At 51.8% G+C, this 15,829-nt stretch overlaps 4 protein-coding genes across 4 annotated transcripts; 2 read left to right on the top strand and 2 right to left on the bottom strand.

The window, feature by feature from the left end:
• Nucleotides 1–390: 390 nt before the first annotated feature.
• Nucleotides 391–2,377, top strand: ALG9 (mannosyltransferase; the record flags this gene model as incomplete). Its single annotated transcript, XM_065757985.1, has 4 exons — nt 391–458; nt 532–790; nt 849–1,268; nt 1,322–2,377. The coding sequence occupies 4 exons, from the start codon at nt 391–393 to the stop codon at nt 2,375–2,377; spliced, it is 1,803 nt and encodes a 600-aa protein (XP_065613508.1).
• A 582-nt stretch (nt 2,378–2,959) lies between these two features.
• On the bottom strand, nt 2,960–5,141 carry N0V96_007295 (uncharacterized protein; the record flags this gene model as incomplete). Its single annotated transcript, XM_065757984.1, has 7 exons — nt 2,960–3,196; nt 3,323–3,681; nt 3,776–4,000; nt 4,141–4,323; nt 4,437–4,624; nt 4,690–4,810; nt 5,000–5,141. The coding sequence occupies 7 exons, from the start codon at nt 5,139–5,141 to the stop codon at nt 2,960–2,962; spliced, it is 1,455 nt and encodes a 484-aa protein (XP_065613507.1).
• Nucleotides 5,142–6,418: 1,277 nt separating this feature from the next.
• Nucleotides 6,419–7,931, top strand: PUT1_4 (proline dehydrogenase; the record flags this gene model as incomplete). The annotated part of the gene is made up of 2 exons (XM_053191432.2): nt 6,419–7,074; nt 7,130–7,931. 2 exons carry the CDS (start codon nt 6,419–6,421, stop codon nt 7,929–7,931), a joined length of 1,458 nt encoding a protein of 485 aa, XP_053050994.1.
• A 5,099-nt stretch (nt 7,932–13,030) lies between these two features.
• On the bottom strand, nt 13,031–14,236 carry N0V96_007293 (uncharacterized protein; the record flags this gene model as incomplete). Its single annotated transcript, XM_053191429.2, has 2 exons — nt 13,031–13,973; nt 14,049–14,236. The coding sequence occupies 2 exons, from the start codon at nt 14,234–14,236 to the stop codon at nt 13,031–13,033; spliced, it is 1,131 nt and encodes a 376-aa protein (XP_053050991.2).
• Nucleotides 14,237–15,829: the final 1,593 nt, after the last annotated feature.

The raw sequence follows: 15,829 nt of genomic DNA, 5'->3' as shown, positions 1-15,829 counted from the left end.
TCACCACTGGCGCTAGCTCCGGACTTTCCTGGCCTGGTGTCAAGCCACAATCATCGGCTTGTTTCTTTTCGTCATCATCACGCCTGGTCTGTGCGACAGCTGCAGGCGATAGCTCCGTCGCATCCACAAAGCTTTGACCAATGAGAATTCTCCGCATTAGGCCTGCTTAGTCACACTGTATAATGCCCGCTTACCGACTGCCGTTTGGACAGTGCCAATTCCGTCAACATTCACTGCTCCCATAACCCCTGCTCAACTGGGGAAGCTGTGGCGTCACAAGCTCCCGAGCTTTTCGAAATGTTGAGGGCTGCAGCTTCGTGGCTTCACCTCAGTCCATCGACCAGACGGCCGTGTTGATTTGCGCACTGCTCGACACCACAAGCAGCCACGATGCCTCCCAAAGCAGCCCCTCGACCAAGGGAGTTTGTCCATCCCGAAGCTGGACATGCTCGAAAGAAGTAGGTTCTCAGACTTTCTTTGCCTTGTCTTTCATCTAGAGAAGGCCCCTCCACTAACAGCAACTCTCAACAGGCCCCCCAGTGCTTTCGCTATCGAACCCATCTCGGCATTCTACTGCTTCCTGATTGCCAACATCATCTCCGCCCTCTTCGCCCCAATCCAAGATTGCGATGAAACATTCAACTACTATGAACCGACCCATTACCTGTCCCACGGTTACGGCCTGCAGACGTGGGAGTACTCCCCCACCTACGCGATTCGCAGCTGGCTATACGTTGGTCTACATGCCATTGTTGGGAACATTCGCCGCTTGATGCCACAGTCCACCAAGGCAAGTGCATTGCGGCACTACAGAACACTACTTGCGACCAATTGCTGACCATGACCAGGTCGGAGAGTTCTTCTTCATCCGCTACGTACTCGCCTTTGGCTGCGCCTTGTGCCAGACCCTTCTCTTCCGTGTCATTAGCCTCACGCTCAATGCACGCATCGGTCTGTTCTTCATCCTGGCCACCATCTTCAGCCCTGGAAACTTCCATGCGAGCACCGCCTACCTGCCCTCCAGCTTTGCCATGTACATGGCCATGCTGGGCGCTTCGTCTTTCATGAACTGGCGGGGTGGTCTCAAGACCGCTCAAGGCATCTTCTGGTTCGCTGTTGGTGCGGTGGTGGGCTGGCCCTTTGCCGCGGCACTCTGCGCCCCATTCCTCGTTGAGGAGGCTCTCTTCGCTGCCTTGAGCGATACGGACCGCTTGATTGAAGCTATCATGCGCGTGGTGAGGGGCGTCGTTGCGGGCCTCATCGTTCTTGTAAGTTGTCGTACTGATTCCTTCGTGACCAGTCACTGTCTAATGCCAGCTAGTTCTTCGACGGTGTTATCAACACCTTCTTCTACAAGAAAATTGAGGTCGCAGCTTGGAACATTGTCAAGTACAACATCTTCTCCGAGACCGGCGGCCCTGAACTGTACGGCACAGAACCATGGACCTTTTACTTCCGCAACCTGACTCTGAACTTCAACATCTGGTTCGCGCTTGCGCTCGTCTGTCTGCCCCTATTCTTGTTGCAGAAGATCGTTTCCCCTTCCGGCCAGGGATTCCAGACCGGCCTTCGTGCGCTGGTCTTCATCTCACCTTTCTACCTGTGGCTCGGCATTTTCACTCTTCAGCCTCACAAGGAAGAGCGTTTCATGTATCCTGCCTACCCCTTCCTTGCCTTGAACGCAGCCATGTCTTTGCACATTGTTCTTACCGCGCTCGGCAATTCCGACCCGAAGACCCTCGTTGGCAAGATCCCTGCCAAGCTCAAGCTGTCCTTGGTCACCATCACCCTGCTTTTGTCATTCGATATCAGTCTATCCCGAGTGTACGGCATTTGGTCTGCCTACTCTGCCCCGTTGAGTCTGTACAAGCCTCTCGGGGCCGGCGTCAGTGGTCAACAAGGCCTTGGTGTGCGTGGCGATAATGTCTGCTTTGGCAAGGAATGGTATCGTTTCCCGTCATCCTACTTCCTCCCCCGCGATATGCACGCAAAGTTTGTTCGCTCAGAGTTCAGGGGCTTGCTTCCAGGTGAATTCTCTGAGGCTCGCACTGGGTTTGGTTTCTGGAGTGGTACCTGGATGCCGACGAATGGCATGAACGACAGAAACCAGGAGGACATGGGCAAATATGTTGACCAGAGATTCTGTGGCTTCATGGTGGACACACAATACCCTGAACGAACCGCTCCCCTGCCTCCGAACGAGCCCGACTACATTGCCGATGAAGAGAACTGGGAGATTGTTAAGTGCATCCCCTTCTTGGACGCGGAGAATACCCATGTTTTGGCCAGAGCGCTCTACGTGCCCAATCTCCCGTTCGTCCCAGAGCAGTTTAAGCGGAAATGGGGCCGTCACTGCCTGCTCAAGCACAAGAAATAAAGTGACCCTTCATCATGATTGTACTTTTGAAGGCGCATGCTTGAGCCATCTTTTGGGGAAGTGCAAAGCTGTTCGGCAGAGCTGCCTTTGCAATTAGGCCGGGGATCTTGGCCAATGATTGACATGGCCCAGCGACCAACTTTCTTGAGGGCGATGCAGTCACATTTATCACAGGACTTACCTCGGATATCAAGAGTGGACATGCTGAAGGCTGATGATGATTCAGAAAAACGATGGTCTGTATGGGGCTGTCGTTCGGCGCAGCGACAGTCTGAGTACCATAGTCTCTCAGACTTTGGAGTCGGGACAAGGCTGTGAGTATGAAGACTTGAGAATCAAAGCCAAATGATGTCCAAAGTTGTCTGTCAAAGAGGTCGCCGGCATTACCTTATGAGGAAATCACCTGAGGTCCCTAGAGAGTCTTACAGAACAAGATCTGAGGCCTGTGCCCATTAATAAAGAGCATAAACACATGCATTTACCGCTGTGTTACCTTCCAAAAGTTCGAGCATCAGTATGCGTCTTGATCATACTTAGGACATAAAACTCTGGAACGGCATCATGGGAGGCCATTGACTGAACCTAGAAGATGACCGACAAGCCCCGCTTCCAAATGCTCTTCTTCTTCTCAGTCCCTTCGTAAACATCATCGAGCTCCTCCTCAGGCCGCCTTCCCATGTCGAGATCAACGCTGTGCAAGTCGACGCCAAAGCCCCAATCTTTGGTATAGACCTTCCAAAACAAAAAAAGGGAGATGGTGATGGGAGCAGCCAAGTATCCTTGGAAGAAGGACTCTGCACTCGGCTTTCCTCCGACCGGCTGTGGAGCATCAGTAACATGGTCAACAACAATTGGTGAAAAGAACGGGGATCAGCCAAATCGACTTACAAATAGCGAAGAATAAAACGTCGCAGCAAGCGAACAGCAAACCAGAAACACACCAACATAACTCCCCACCACGCCCAGCGCAGATCTCCAGGGTATATCCTCGGGGCTCCTCCCTTGCACCTTCCACGCCTTGCGGAAGCGAATGTGCGCAATCATGATGCTCGCGTACGCGAACTGGCCCGAGAGGCCCGTGACGGCGAGCAGCCAGTTGAAGACGGTCTTGCTGTCAGCGGCAACGGTGATGAAGGAGATGAAGCCGAAGGCGACCTGGAGCGCGACGCAGTAGATGGGCCGGCCGGACTTGTCGATCTTGGCAAAGATGGAGGGGGCGCGACCGGATTGGGCGAGGGCTTGGAGGACGCGAGTTGAGCCGTAGGTGCAGCTGTTTGCGACGGAGATGACAGCGCAGGTGATTACTGGTTGGGAGGTGTCAGATATCTCCAACTCGGAAGTACAAATTAGGGAGTAAGTAAGGTAGTTGAGGAGGAAGATGAGAGTAATCAGACGCACCGCCGTTGATGATGTGAGGGAGGACTTGGATGCCAGCGAGCTGGACGGCCAGGACAAAGGGCGACGCCTTTGTGTTTGCGCCGCTGGCGCCGAGAAGAACGTCACTGTCCGAGGGGACAATAAGGCCCATGATAAAGATATTGAGGATGTAGAAGAGGGTGATGCGCCAGAATACCTGGCGGGTAGCTTTCGGGAGAGTCTTGCGCGGGTTCGTGGCTTCAGCGGCTGCGAGGCCTACCATTTCGGTACCGCCAAAGGAGAAGGCTGAGATTGATTTCTTTAATTTCAGAGCGCCCGAGCCATTGTAGAGTTTGACAAGGATCTAGAGGGGATGAGATGAGATAGTAGAAGAGGCGGGAACTTACCGGCGGTCACAAAGACGGAGCAGAATCCTTGGAAGCCATTCCTGAAGGCGCCTGGGTCGTGCCAGTATTGCGCGCCGATGTAGCCTCTCGGGTCTGTGGGTACGCCGCCGGCGTTGATAATGATGCCGAGGATGATGAAGCCGATACATGCTATGATCTTGACGATGGCGAGGATGAATTCGACTTGATTGTGAAAAAGGAGTTAATCACGGTATCTCAGGTATCACTCCCAAGGGGGGCATGGGGAGGGGGAAGTATCGCAGCTGTAACTTGACTGGAAAATAGTGCAAACTCACCTTCGCCGTAACCACGGACGCCGAAGACTTGGATGATGATCAAGAGTGACATGAAGACGGCGCACCACACGCCTGGGTTTACTTCTTCTCTGCTCTTCCAAAACTCGATTGTGATGCCGGCTGCTGTGATTTCGAAGGGGAGTGTGACCATCCAGCCGATGGAGTACTCCCATCCCATTGCGAAGCCCCTGGCGAGGTGTCAGACGTCGGATCAGATGTCTTTGTGTGACTATGTAGTTAGAAGTAAACTCACCAAGCTGGGTCGATGAAGCGAACGGCATATTCATAGAAAGCTCCGTTGACTGGGTAGATGATTGCAAGTTCTCCGAGAGCTTGGACGGTACACATCATCATGCAGCCAATGATGATGAAACCTATGAGCTTCAGGCTACTCAGCTTCGCTTCAAGTCGGTTGACTACATTGATGTCGAGATACTTACCAGAGCAGCTGGACCCCCCGTCCTCAATGCTCCTCCGGTTCCGACGAAGAGACCTGCACCGATAGAACCTCCTACGAGGGGATCCAATTAGATTCTGAGCGGCTTCTGTGATGAGTGACATACCAATCGCAATCATCTGCATATGACGACCCTTGAGCGCCCTCGACAACTGCCGGTGCTGTGATTCGCTCTCGCCTTCGCCATTGCTAGACGTGGGCTGAACGGCCGCTTCGCTGGCATCAAGCTTTTTCTCCTCTACAGTCATTCTGAAAAATGAATTCAAGTAGTATTCGTGTTTCAAAGGTCAATTGATCTACGTAAACTCAGAAGAGCCCAGAGTCTGTGTGGCATTTCATCTGTTTAAAGCTATTCAATCCTCGTCCGAGTGAATGCGACTTTATCTTTTCGCGCGATTTCGCGCCCCTGGACTGCGTCAACCCCCCATTCTCGAATGGCGCATCGGCGAGGCCACCCTTATCAAAATCCTGGGAAACGTTCAGGATGTTGGTATCAGAGCGTTGCTGCGCAGATACGTAGCGACAGTTGGTAAGTTGGGATCGACGTCACCGGAGGCACGGGTTTACGCCGGGCGTTGAGTTTCCATCATTGGGAGCAATGGGCGTGAAACTACTCCTTCTTAGACTCCTTGGCAGTCGTATCGCTCGTCTTTTCTACTCCATTTCGAGAACAGATGTGGCCGGCAAATCTCTTGCGACGAAATTCCAGTTCCGTCATCAAGTTGCTTCTGCTGTTTGGCTCCAATATGGAAGATGGTGGGTAGTATCTTCCATCAAAACAACTTGCAGGTCGCAACTACTTCGGTCCGTCTTCAATCCGGAAAAACGATGAGATGCCATCCCGGCAGATCAAGTACGATGCCCCGATGATAAAAGAGGAAGGCGGGGGGGCTTGATAAGAGCCCTCGGGGTGATGTTGAAAAGATGGTGGGGTCGTATCGGAGGGGTGCCCGGTAAGTGGGTCCGATACGGAGTCGTCTCCGGTCCTTCGTACTGAGTGTTTCCCGGATGGGGTAATAGCAGCCTACGCCACGTGCGCTTCCCCTCACGGACGAGCCGTAGCTTATCTACGCCCGCCCACTGCGGCCCACGGCAGCAAACGACACATGTATCTGATAGCCAGTTGGCTTTGATGCCGTTATGGCCGTCGAGTATCATGGACGCCCGAACTTGCGGACTGGCATAGAGTTTCTGGAGTGTCAGCGAATCACTCTCTTCGCCATAGGGGTCCAAGACCGAAGCGTAATCGCTCGTACACTGGGATCACCATGCACCTGGTTCCGGGGATCGGACGTATACTAGACTAGTTGCGGTGGTGTTTGGATGGGCATAGCTCCGAAACGGCACGATCCGGTGCGATAGAGGTTGGGCATTTAGAGCAACCCTCATGCCGTTCTCTCCTACTTAGATACCAAATCCATGGGTATATCTCTTCACAACTCAAAGTACTCTCTTCGTAACCCTGCAGCCATCAATTCCTTCATCACACCATAATTAGAGACACAACCGTGCCCCTACTCAAAAGATGAAGTCCTCATTGGGACTCTTCGCCGCCAGGCGACCGTGGGGTACCACGATAGCCGTCAGCTCGGATAAGCGCGCCTACGGGAAGCCGACAAAGCCAAGACAGTCTCTCGGCGCCGCCAACTCACCACACGCCGCAATAAACGACACAACTCCCTTGACGTTGAAGCCAGCTCTGACGCCAACAAAGGCAAAGAGGAAGCCCGTCGATGGGTTCCCGTTGTCCGGCATGCCGACGGGCACGCTCCTGCGGTCCCTCCTCGTCACCACAATCTCCTCCAACCGCTTCCTCCTGATCCCCGCACTCAAAACCTTATCCTTCCTTGCCAAGCCGGGGCGGACAATCTTGTTCGACGTCGACCGCAACCCCGTCTTGCACAAGATTTTGCGGAGGACGTTTTATGACCAGTTTTGCACCGGCGAGACGCCGCAGGAGACCAAGGCGTGTGTGCAGAGTCTCAAGGATTTGGGGTTCAGGGGGGTGATTCTCACGTATGCCAAGGAGACTGTGTTTGATCACTTGACGCAGTCTTCTGTTGAGCATGGGAAGCTTGTTGGTGCGTCGGCGAATGGATTTGACGAGGATATCGAGTCGTGGAAGAAGGGCACCCTTGAGACTGCTGCGCAGATTGAGGAGGGTGATTATCTTGCCATCAAGTAAGATATTCTACTCTCATACAAAATGAGGTCAAGGGTACTAACCAGGTTTCAGGCTGACTGGTGCCGGTCGTGCCGTGACGACCTCATTCGCAAACAATGAGCTTCCGCCACAGCAAATGCAAGATGCTTTGATCGAGATTGCGACAATATGCAAGCAGAGGGGTATTAAGATCATCGTCGATGCCGAATCAACTCACTTTCAGAAGACCATCGACAGGGTGACGCTCGAGCTCATGCGTCGCTTCAACACGGATGAAGTTGCGTCCATCTACAACACCTACCAGGCCTACCTCAAGCACACGCCCGATAACGTCACGAACCACCTTACCGAAGCTGCCAAGGATGGATTCACCCTCGGACTCAAGCTGGTTAGGGGAGCCTATATCCTCTCCGACAATAGGTCAATGATTCACGACACAAAGGAAGACACCGACCACGCGTACAACTACATCTCCCAAGGGGCTGTAAAGCGTAGCATTGGCGAGTTTGGTACATCAAAGGCCTTCCCGTCAGTCGATCTGTTCTTGGCCAGTCATAACAAGGACAGTCTTTTCGCCTCCTTGAAGCTGCACCAAGACCGTGTCAAGAACGGCATGCCCACCGTTCCGATATCGTTTGGTCAGCTTCACGGTATGTCGGACCAAGTCAGCTTCTCGTTGCTGCAGACAAAGAGTGCAGGAATGGAAAGCCCGGCAGTGTTCAAGTGCTCAACTTGGGGCACCATGAGTGAATGCTTGGCGTACTTGCTGCGCAGGGCTGTAGAGAATCGCGACGCGGTATTGAGGACGACTGATGAGCATACTGCTGTGAAGAGCGAGTGTTGGAGGCGGATGAAGTCGGTGTTTGCGGCTTGATTGAAGTCGGTAGTAGTACTGATTGCATGATCAATGGATTCAAACGCAGCGGCAGACAGCGTTTAGTGCGTCAAGTCTCCCGGCGAGGACTTTTTCGACATCAAGAATACATCATGCATTACATTAATCACCTAGAGCCCGGACCAAGTGAACACTTTACTTCCACTTCAAGAACTAGTGTATAACCTCTTGATCTGTCTGCTAGTCTCTACAAGCTACATAGATAACTCTAAACTTTCCCTATCCGCTTGAATATCACTGTTTACTTCTAGTTAAATCATATCTACTTCCATCCCCATAGTGCTAACCCCCGACCCGAAGCTGAGATATGCGATGACATGTACCTGGTCATAGATATTCGACTAAGAAGATTTGTTTGCCGAACAGTCATAGATAATTCCGTCGAGATGTAAGATAGACGCATCGGACGTATCAAAAGAGTACTCCCGTATCGTATCGTCGACAATACCGTAGAGGTGCCCGTCCATCGATGTTGCAATAGCCGAAAATTTTGCAAGATTTCCTCCAGACTTTTCGAGTGTGATCTGGCTCATTGTCTCATTGTGCTGGCCTATGATCCGGCTAGCCATTGTTCCGTCGGAGTTTAGAGACAGATAGACGGTGTCTAGCCAGTTGTTTCGCATCGTGACAGCGAATTGAGGGGTCGCGGTCGGTGATACTGAATCTTGGGACTGGGGGGATATTGTCTATTACGACAGGTTCTATGAACACAGAGTCAGATATCAGCCATATCTTGATGAGTGAAAGTCAACGCATCAGTCGTAAGGTTTTAATTTACCTTTGACCCACGACTTGGTCTCTAAGTCGAGTCTGGCCTCTATCATGCTGACCTCTGAATCTACCGTCCCCGGACCCTTTGCTACTAGACTGGCTTCGTCAAGCACCGCGCCACCGAATTGTGCAATGATGGCAAGGCTCGTATTGGTTGTCCAGTTGGGCATGAATTCTAGTGGCTGTGGGTTGGCGTATGTGTTGGTGTCGTTGGCGACATATACTTTCCCATTCAGCCCTTGGTAAGCGATGAGCCGGTTTTGTCGTTCGGCGTTGCTCTCCTTTCGCTCATTTTCGTCTGGGAGTCGTTGGGTGAACGTTGCCGCAAGTTGTGAACCGGGCATAGGGCCCAGCCTGGCACCAACGACCGAACCACCAGAGTTCCATTGAGTACTCTCGCCTTCCTTAACGTCGTGTATGATGCCATCGGTTCCGATGTAAAACAATCTCGTCTCGCCACAACCGTACCCTGCGCAGGCTACCGCTGCCATCGGAGCACCGTGAGGAATACTGATAGCGTCGGTTGTGGATTGGAACTTGAGTGTAAGATTAGTGGTCGCCCACTTCGTTGAAGGTTCGCGTAGGATTCGCGCAATCAGTGCCCCGGTAGCATCTTGGAAGAAAACCGTTCTTTGATCGATTCCACCGCTTGTTCGGTTAGCTGCTGCAAGTCTTGACGTATTGAGGATGCAGCGTGAAGAGCTCTTAGCAGTACTCCGACGACTAAGCACACCTCCAGCAACACCACCAGCGATGGCGCCGATAAGTATTACCAGGCTGACAGCCAGCAGTATGATAAATACTCGCCGCGAAAGGCCACAGATGGTATTTTTCCGCTCAGGCTTGGTTGTTGAGTCGTCATGTTGCTGAGAAATGGGCTGGTCGTAGCCCTGTTGATCCTGCTTCTGGTATATGTCCGACGTTCGTTGAAGGTACCGGCTCTCGGTATCCCAGGCATTTACTCTTTGATCATGATGTACTTCAAGTCCGGCTCCGGCCTCCGGTCGACGAGGGTCTACCTCAAGGGTACTGTAAGTTTGTGCAGCTACCATTGGCACGGCAGCGTGATATTTGCTGGGCTACTGTTGTTGTGGGAGCGTTGTAGCTTGTTACACAACAATAAGTCGAAAACAAGAAGGAGTAGAAGTCCAGAAAGACGAGAAAAGGGCGCACCTTTGGATTATGTGGAAGCCTGTTCCATCATTCACGGCGCCGAGGTCGATCAAGACTATTTGAAATACTTTGCATGGGTGACGAGGCTCGGCCCAAATAACATTGGCAGCTTCCGTTCTGCAAGAGAAAGCACTCCTGCTCCAGTGTTGCCTGTGGCTTTCAAATGCCTAAGGTTAATGGCCAATCCGTGGGAATTACGTGATCAGCAGGATACATAATGTTATTCATGTCCATGTTGACATCAAATTGAACGCCAGGGGCTCAATAGATACTCCGCAACCTTGCCTCGTCACAATCAGGCTCGCCATTTTCGGACGTTCTGCGACAGAACTGCTTCCTCCAGGAGTAAAGATCGACCCAGCTGAACGTTTGTACCCCCAGTCCTGCATCTATTTCATCCTTCTTGAACTCACAGCGTATCAAAACGCGGAAGTTGGACCGCAGGCTGGCGCATTCATGGAAAAAAGGCGGTACACGTATCATTACCCGTAACACAGAAGAAGGCTGTGGTACTTGGCCCCCAGTAAACGAGGGTATCACGCATGCGGCAAGGCAGATAATGTTTCTCACGTCAGCCCGGACAAGACCCGCCGGTTTTAAGTCTAAATTAGGAGCTTCCCTGGGGCTAGAAGAGGTTGTAATTTGTGGGAGCAGGTTGCAGTCCAAGATCTTTCTTGTAAGTGATGAAATCAGGCTAGCAGATAGATGACCGATTTGAATTTGGGATGAACATGCATGACCGGGGTCTATATCCGAGTTCCACTTATCAATGCGAAGTCTTTTTGTTCTAAACCAATGAAATGTGCCATATTTGGAAGGGCGATGGAATCACCACCTGAAGTTGAGGATGTTGGTTACAGGGGTGCACATACATTGAAGAGACCTGCCCGCCCCAGGAAAACGAGATCATGGATTAAATGAACAGGAATAATGACAGTTTGGGGAAGAGAAAAATGTACAGTCAGTTACGCGAAAGCATCTACAGGAATTAGAAAGTGCCAGTTGACTAGTAGTGTTAATGTCTATCTGGGAACTGGTCACCCAAATTGAGGAAGAAGGCCCGTTGGCACCTCGGGCCGAGTGGGACCCTCCGGTCTGATATGGAGCGATACACCATTGAAGTGACCAGGATGAAGTCCAACCATGCAGAATCATGCAGAATCATGCCAAATGTGATGAGATACACGGCCAACGTTGAAGTGCTCTCCCAACGATTGATAACCACTACAATTCCACCGCGCCTTCGATCAGATCTGCGAAGTCCTTTTGTCCTTGGCTACCGAACAAGCGCCCAAATAACCTTTAGTAGCTTGCATACGAACGCCACGGCGACCTCACTCTGCCGAGGGAGTGATTCTACGACTGTTCCTTGCTCGTTCCCTGCAAACACCAAGCGAAGACGACTGACTCCTGTCAAGAAATCAACTACGCTTGATTCGCAGCTACTATCGAGTCACGATACAATACTTGGCTTGCCTACCACACTATGGATACCCCACGCAATGTTGAAATACCGTTGATCACAAGGATCACTTACGCCACAGACGAAGTCTGGGACTGCCACCGTTCTATCATTACCAAACTCTACCAGGACGATAGAAGGCCGTTGAAGCAGGTCAAGCAGATTATGGAGCGTGATTATAGCCTCAATGCCACGTGAGCTCAGCCTGAAAGCACTGCAAACGTAACTAGCTAGGAGCTAACGATATCCGAAGTGAGAGAATGTACAAGACTCGACTTCGTAGTTGGGGCCTCGAAAAGAAGCTCAAGGAGTCCGAAGTTTTGTACATAGCCCAGCTTAAGCGAGAGCGCGAAACCATGGGAAAGAAAACGGACTTCTACATTCGAAACCAGCGAGTCCATTGGGAAAGAGTAGCGCGTTATTTGGAGAGACGTCCCGATTTGCGCCACAAGCTTCGTACCTCCGCTCAAACTCCCGCTAATGCAGGCCTTGACATAATCTGCCGAACACCCTCGCCATCTCTTGAACTTCCCGCTTTCATAAGTGGCCCCCCTGAAGTACGGCTACCTGAAGAGATGCTACGGATCTTTAAGGGCTATTTTGAAGGGGGTCTGGAGGGTGGGTGGGCAATAGAGGAGGACATGATACATGGATTCGACGATGAGTTCGGTCAGTTGCGAGTCATTGAGATGCGCACCGATTTGGATAATGCAATTACCCTATTGTGGACGAACAAGCTGGAGGCTGCTTTTCGCGCCTTGAACAACAGCCTCGATTCACTCGGCCACTCCATAAAAGAGCAAGATCCGCTCCTCTTTTACATCCTGTCCTACCGCACCATGCAACTTGGGCCTAGGATATCCGACCCTGTAGTTGCTTTCATCCATAAAATGCACGAAACGATATTGGGTCCTCAACACCCCCTTGCTCTTGTTTGGGGCAGGTTTAGGTGCCTGTCACTTGAACTCCGTGCTACGACTCTCAGCATGATGGCTGGCAGTAGCGTTAAGCTTCTCAGAGGACAACAGGGAATCCTGAACAGAGTGGTAGCATTGGCTCTCGGCTCGACGTCAAATGTTCTCGACAATCCGGGTGAGACAGACGTAAGCCAGTTTGGCGAGCTCCTATCCAAGTACACTGCAGCCAGCGAAGCACACTTTGCAGAGGGGAATTACCAAAGCTCGTGCGAATGTCTCTCAGTTGTAGCCGGAATCTACTCATGGGGCCAAGAGTATGAGCTGGCAAAGGAAGCACTGGCACGCGCCCACTCTCTGATTCAAGACAACAAAGGTAATCCCGAGAGGCCATGGCTTCTTTTGGAGCTCTCTCACTACGAAGTCATGGCTAGGCTATGCTATCAGACTGGCGCAGTTGACGAGGCTGTCGCGTATGGGTGCAAGGCATATGAGCATGCAGCCGAGCATTTTCAGAGACGAGACAAGCACCAATCACTAAGAGCCATCCGAAACCTCATCGACCTCTATCGCTCGGCTGGCCGAGGAGATGAAGCTGAGCGATGGTGCGACATCCTAATTGCAAACATGTCAAGAAAGAGGTAAACCTAGAGCATGTAGGCACAGTAATCCAAGTTTCTCGATAATATTTTTCTTCTTATATCATGGTACAAACCCACGGGACATTTCTAAACTACAGCAAACCCCCTGCATTACTTCTAGCAGTCCGTGACGTTGTAGCCAGCAGCCAGAACCAACTTGTCAAAGTCGGCAGTGGCATCCACAAACGGGAAAGTCGACCGGTTACCAGCGACATCAAACTCGTTGAGATCGTGGAAGTACTCGTGCGAGATGTAAATGCTGTTTTGGATCTGCACGGTAGCAGTCGGTGATCCCCACGTCGCAATATCAGTCGTCGAGTTGTCCATAACCTTGCCAATGTACTCCACCGAAGCGAAGCCATCCTTGGACGCCCAGAGGGTGATGGCCTGTAGCCCGTTCTCAGAGCAAAGCAGGACATCGTGGTTGTAGCGGGCCGGGTTCAGCAGACCGTCGCACTCGAGGTCGCTGGCGGTGTAGGAGCCGTCCGCGGGCCAAGTCATGCTGACGTTAGTGGGCGCCGGGCTGGACGAGCCGACGTCGAAGGAGAGGAAGGTGCCGAGGTAGGGTGCGGTGATGACGAGCTTGTTGGAGGCCTCGTGGAAGATGATGCCGAGGTACATGTACTTGCTGGACGAGCTCGGCTCACCAATGTACCAGCTCGACAGTTCGCCGTCCTTGGTGATTTTGGCGATGGCGGGAACGTGGAAGACCGAGGGGACGTAGGTGTTGCCCTCCTTGTCCTCTGCAAAGTCTTGGTATCCTCCGCCGGTTGAGTTGCTGATTGCCAGCTTGGACGTGAAGTCTGCCAGGTCGACCGTGTACGCGGCGGAGTTTGTGTTGGTATCCCAGCGAATGACCTTGTTCCCGCCGGTCATGTTCGAGCCGGAAGTAACAAAGGGTTCTCCGCTGTTGGCGGAAATGAGAATGGACTGAGTTGTCGCATCATAGTCGATGCCGGATACGTGGTAAGGGTCTACGCCAGTGATGCCGTCGAAAGAGAGGATGTCGTAGGTTGCCTCGTACGGATCGTAGACGAGGACTGTAGAGTTGAAGTTGGCACTAAAGTTTGGACGACCAGATTAGGATATGAGATGTGACAAGATCGGACGTCGGAGGGTTGCAATGCAACCATACCTTATATAGAGCTTGCAGTGAATAGGGTCCCAATCCAGATTTTCGGGATAGAGCTTATAGTTCTCGATTTCGAATGTACCGCTTACAGCTGCGCAGTTTGCAGTTTCGGCCAGCTTGAAAGGAAACGCGGAGACAACTGATGCCAAGGCGGCAAGGCCCGTCAAGCCTGTTGAAAGAGTGGAGTGCATCTCGGGAATTGCAATGAGTTTTGATGAACGAATGTATTGGCTTGAAGTCCTTGTTACGGTCGAAGTGAGAGTGAAAAGGCTGTGAACATGAATCTACGGGGCGAGAGTCTCCCGACCCTTTTATTATTATTCTACTCGTCCCCTATGATCGCTTCCCCATTCCCACGAAGTAGCCGGTCAAGACCGTTGAACCAGTCAGTCCACTACGTGGTGGAAGACTCGGGAAGCCCGTATAGTGACTTCATGGAGGCTTAACAGGCATGGCCCTGGAACGATCGTCTGTCAAATCCATCAGCTAAGCATTTCTTGGCAACCGCGCGGATGAGGGCGCCTATAAGAACTTAAGAAGTCTATAAAACAGGTTGCTAAGCGGGTCTGAATGCTTGTTTGTTGGGTCAGGCCTGAGCCTAATCGTGTAAGTGAAGCAATTGCTGGAATAACCGCACAAAGTTTTCCTATTACGGTGCGGAACGCCACCCACATTCCGAGAACCTTTCAACAGGCCCTGAAGGTACACTAAAGTTGCATGGAAGGGGGCCTGAAAGGGGGCGCAAAAGGGGTCGTTTACGAGTCAGTCTTGCAATAGCATGGGCTATGCTCTCGTTGCTTTTTGGTAGAGCTTTTTTTTTTTTTTCGACTGCGCCCGCCCACATCCCGACAACTCTTCTCGGTTAGAACGGATCAGTCCTTGGCTTTGGCCTTTCGATCCCCCAGATGCCTCAACTTCATGGGAGGTCACAAGCGAATGCCTCAAGCTTCGCTTAGAGAAAACTTGACATTATTCAAACCCACTCGTCGTACGATCCTTCGAGTTGCTAACTCCTACGTCACTGTAGTCCATGAGGCAAACTTGCCTCGAAGCTGACAAAGTCTAACAACTGTCGCTTGGCCTTCCTTGAAAGTGAAGAGCCTGAACATAAAAGCCTGTGATTTTAAGAGACTCATGAATGATCTACACCTTTGAGCGTTATCGAACCTCGAAGCCTCTTCGCCATCCTAATGACCGGTATGAAATCGGCTGTTCAGAAATCTGGGCAACCGACGAGCTCGTATCTTCGGCTTGTTGAGTCAGCGGCTCAGCCTGTGCATTGCATCCGTCGCCCGGCCCGACGCGGAGGCTCTCTGTCACAAGCTGATGGCCGGCTTCCATCGCCGGACCGCCGGATCGCCGGATCATCGCGGTCCACCTTAGGTACATACCTGTGGGATTCAGACCAGGTCCTCAATCTCGAATCTTCTGATAGCCTTGGCCACCACGTTCACCAAGACTGCCTTCTCTGTGGATGTCTCTCCCATGTTCTGGTGCTTTTTCTCTCTCCGGTTCATGTCCTCCGCAATGCTCTGACTTGTAGACATGGGGCCTATCCCAATGTCATCTTTGTCGAGAAAGATGCCTAGTCCCACCTCTCGGTCGAGGACCTCCGAAGTGGTTGACACAATAGGATACCGGTCATTAAGATGCAGCAAAATGGGGCTCTCAAATCGTGGGCAGTTGTTTCCAGGCTCAAATAATATTGAATATAGGCAGACTCAGTCATACTCGAAGTCCGTTATGAACAGCGCTTGTATCTGTTTGCTGTCTGACCGCTCAGC

This window comes from Colletotrichum fioriniae (genome assembly GCF_027942845.1).
Source record: "Colletotrichum fioriniae strain IMI 355084 chromosome Unknown scaffold_8, whole genome shotgun sequence".
Lineage (NCBI taxonomy): Eukaryota > Fungi > Ascomycota > Sordariomycetes > Glomerellales > Glomerellaceae > Colletotrichum > Colletotrichum fioriniae.
The sequence above is the reverse complement of the archived record's forward strand: the minus strand, read 5'-3'. Positions and strand labels throughout refer to the sequence as shown.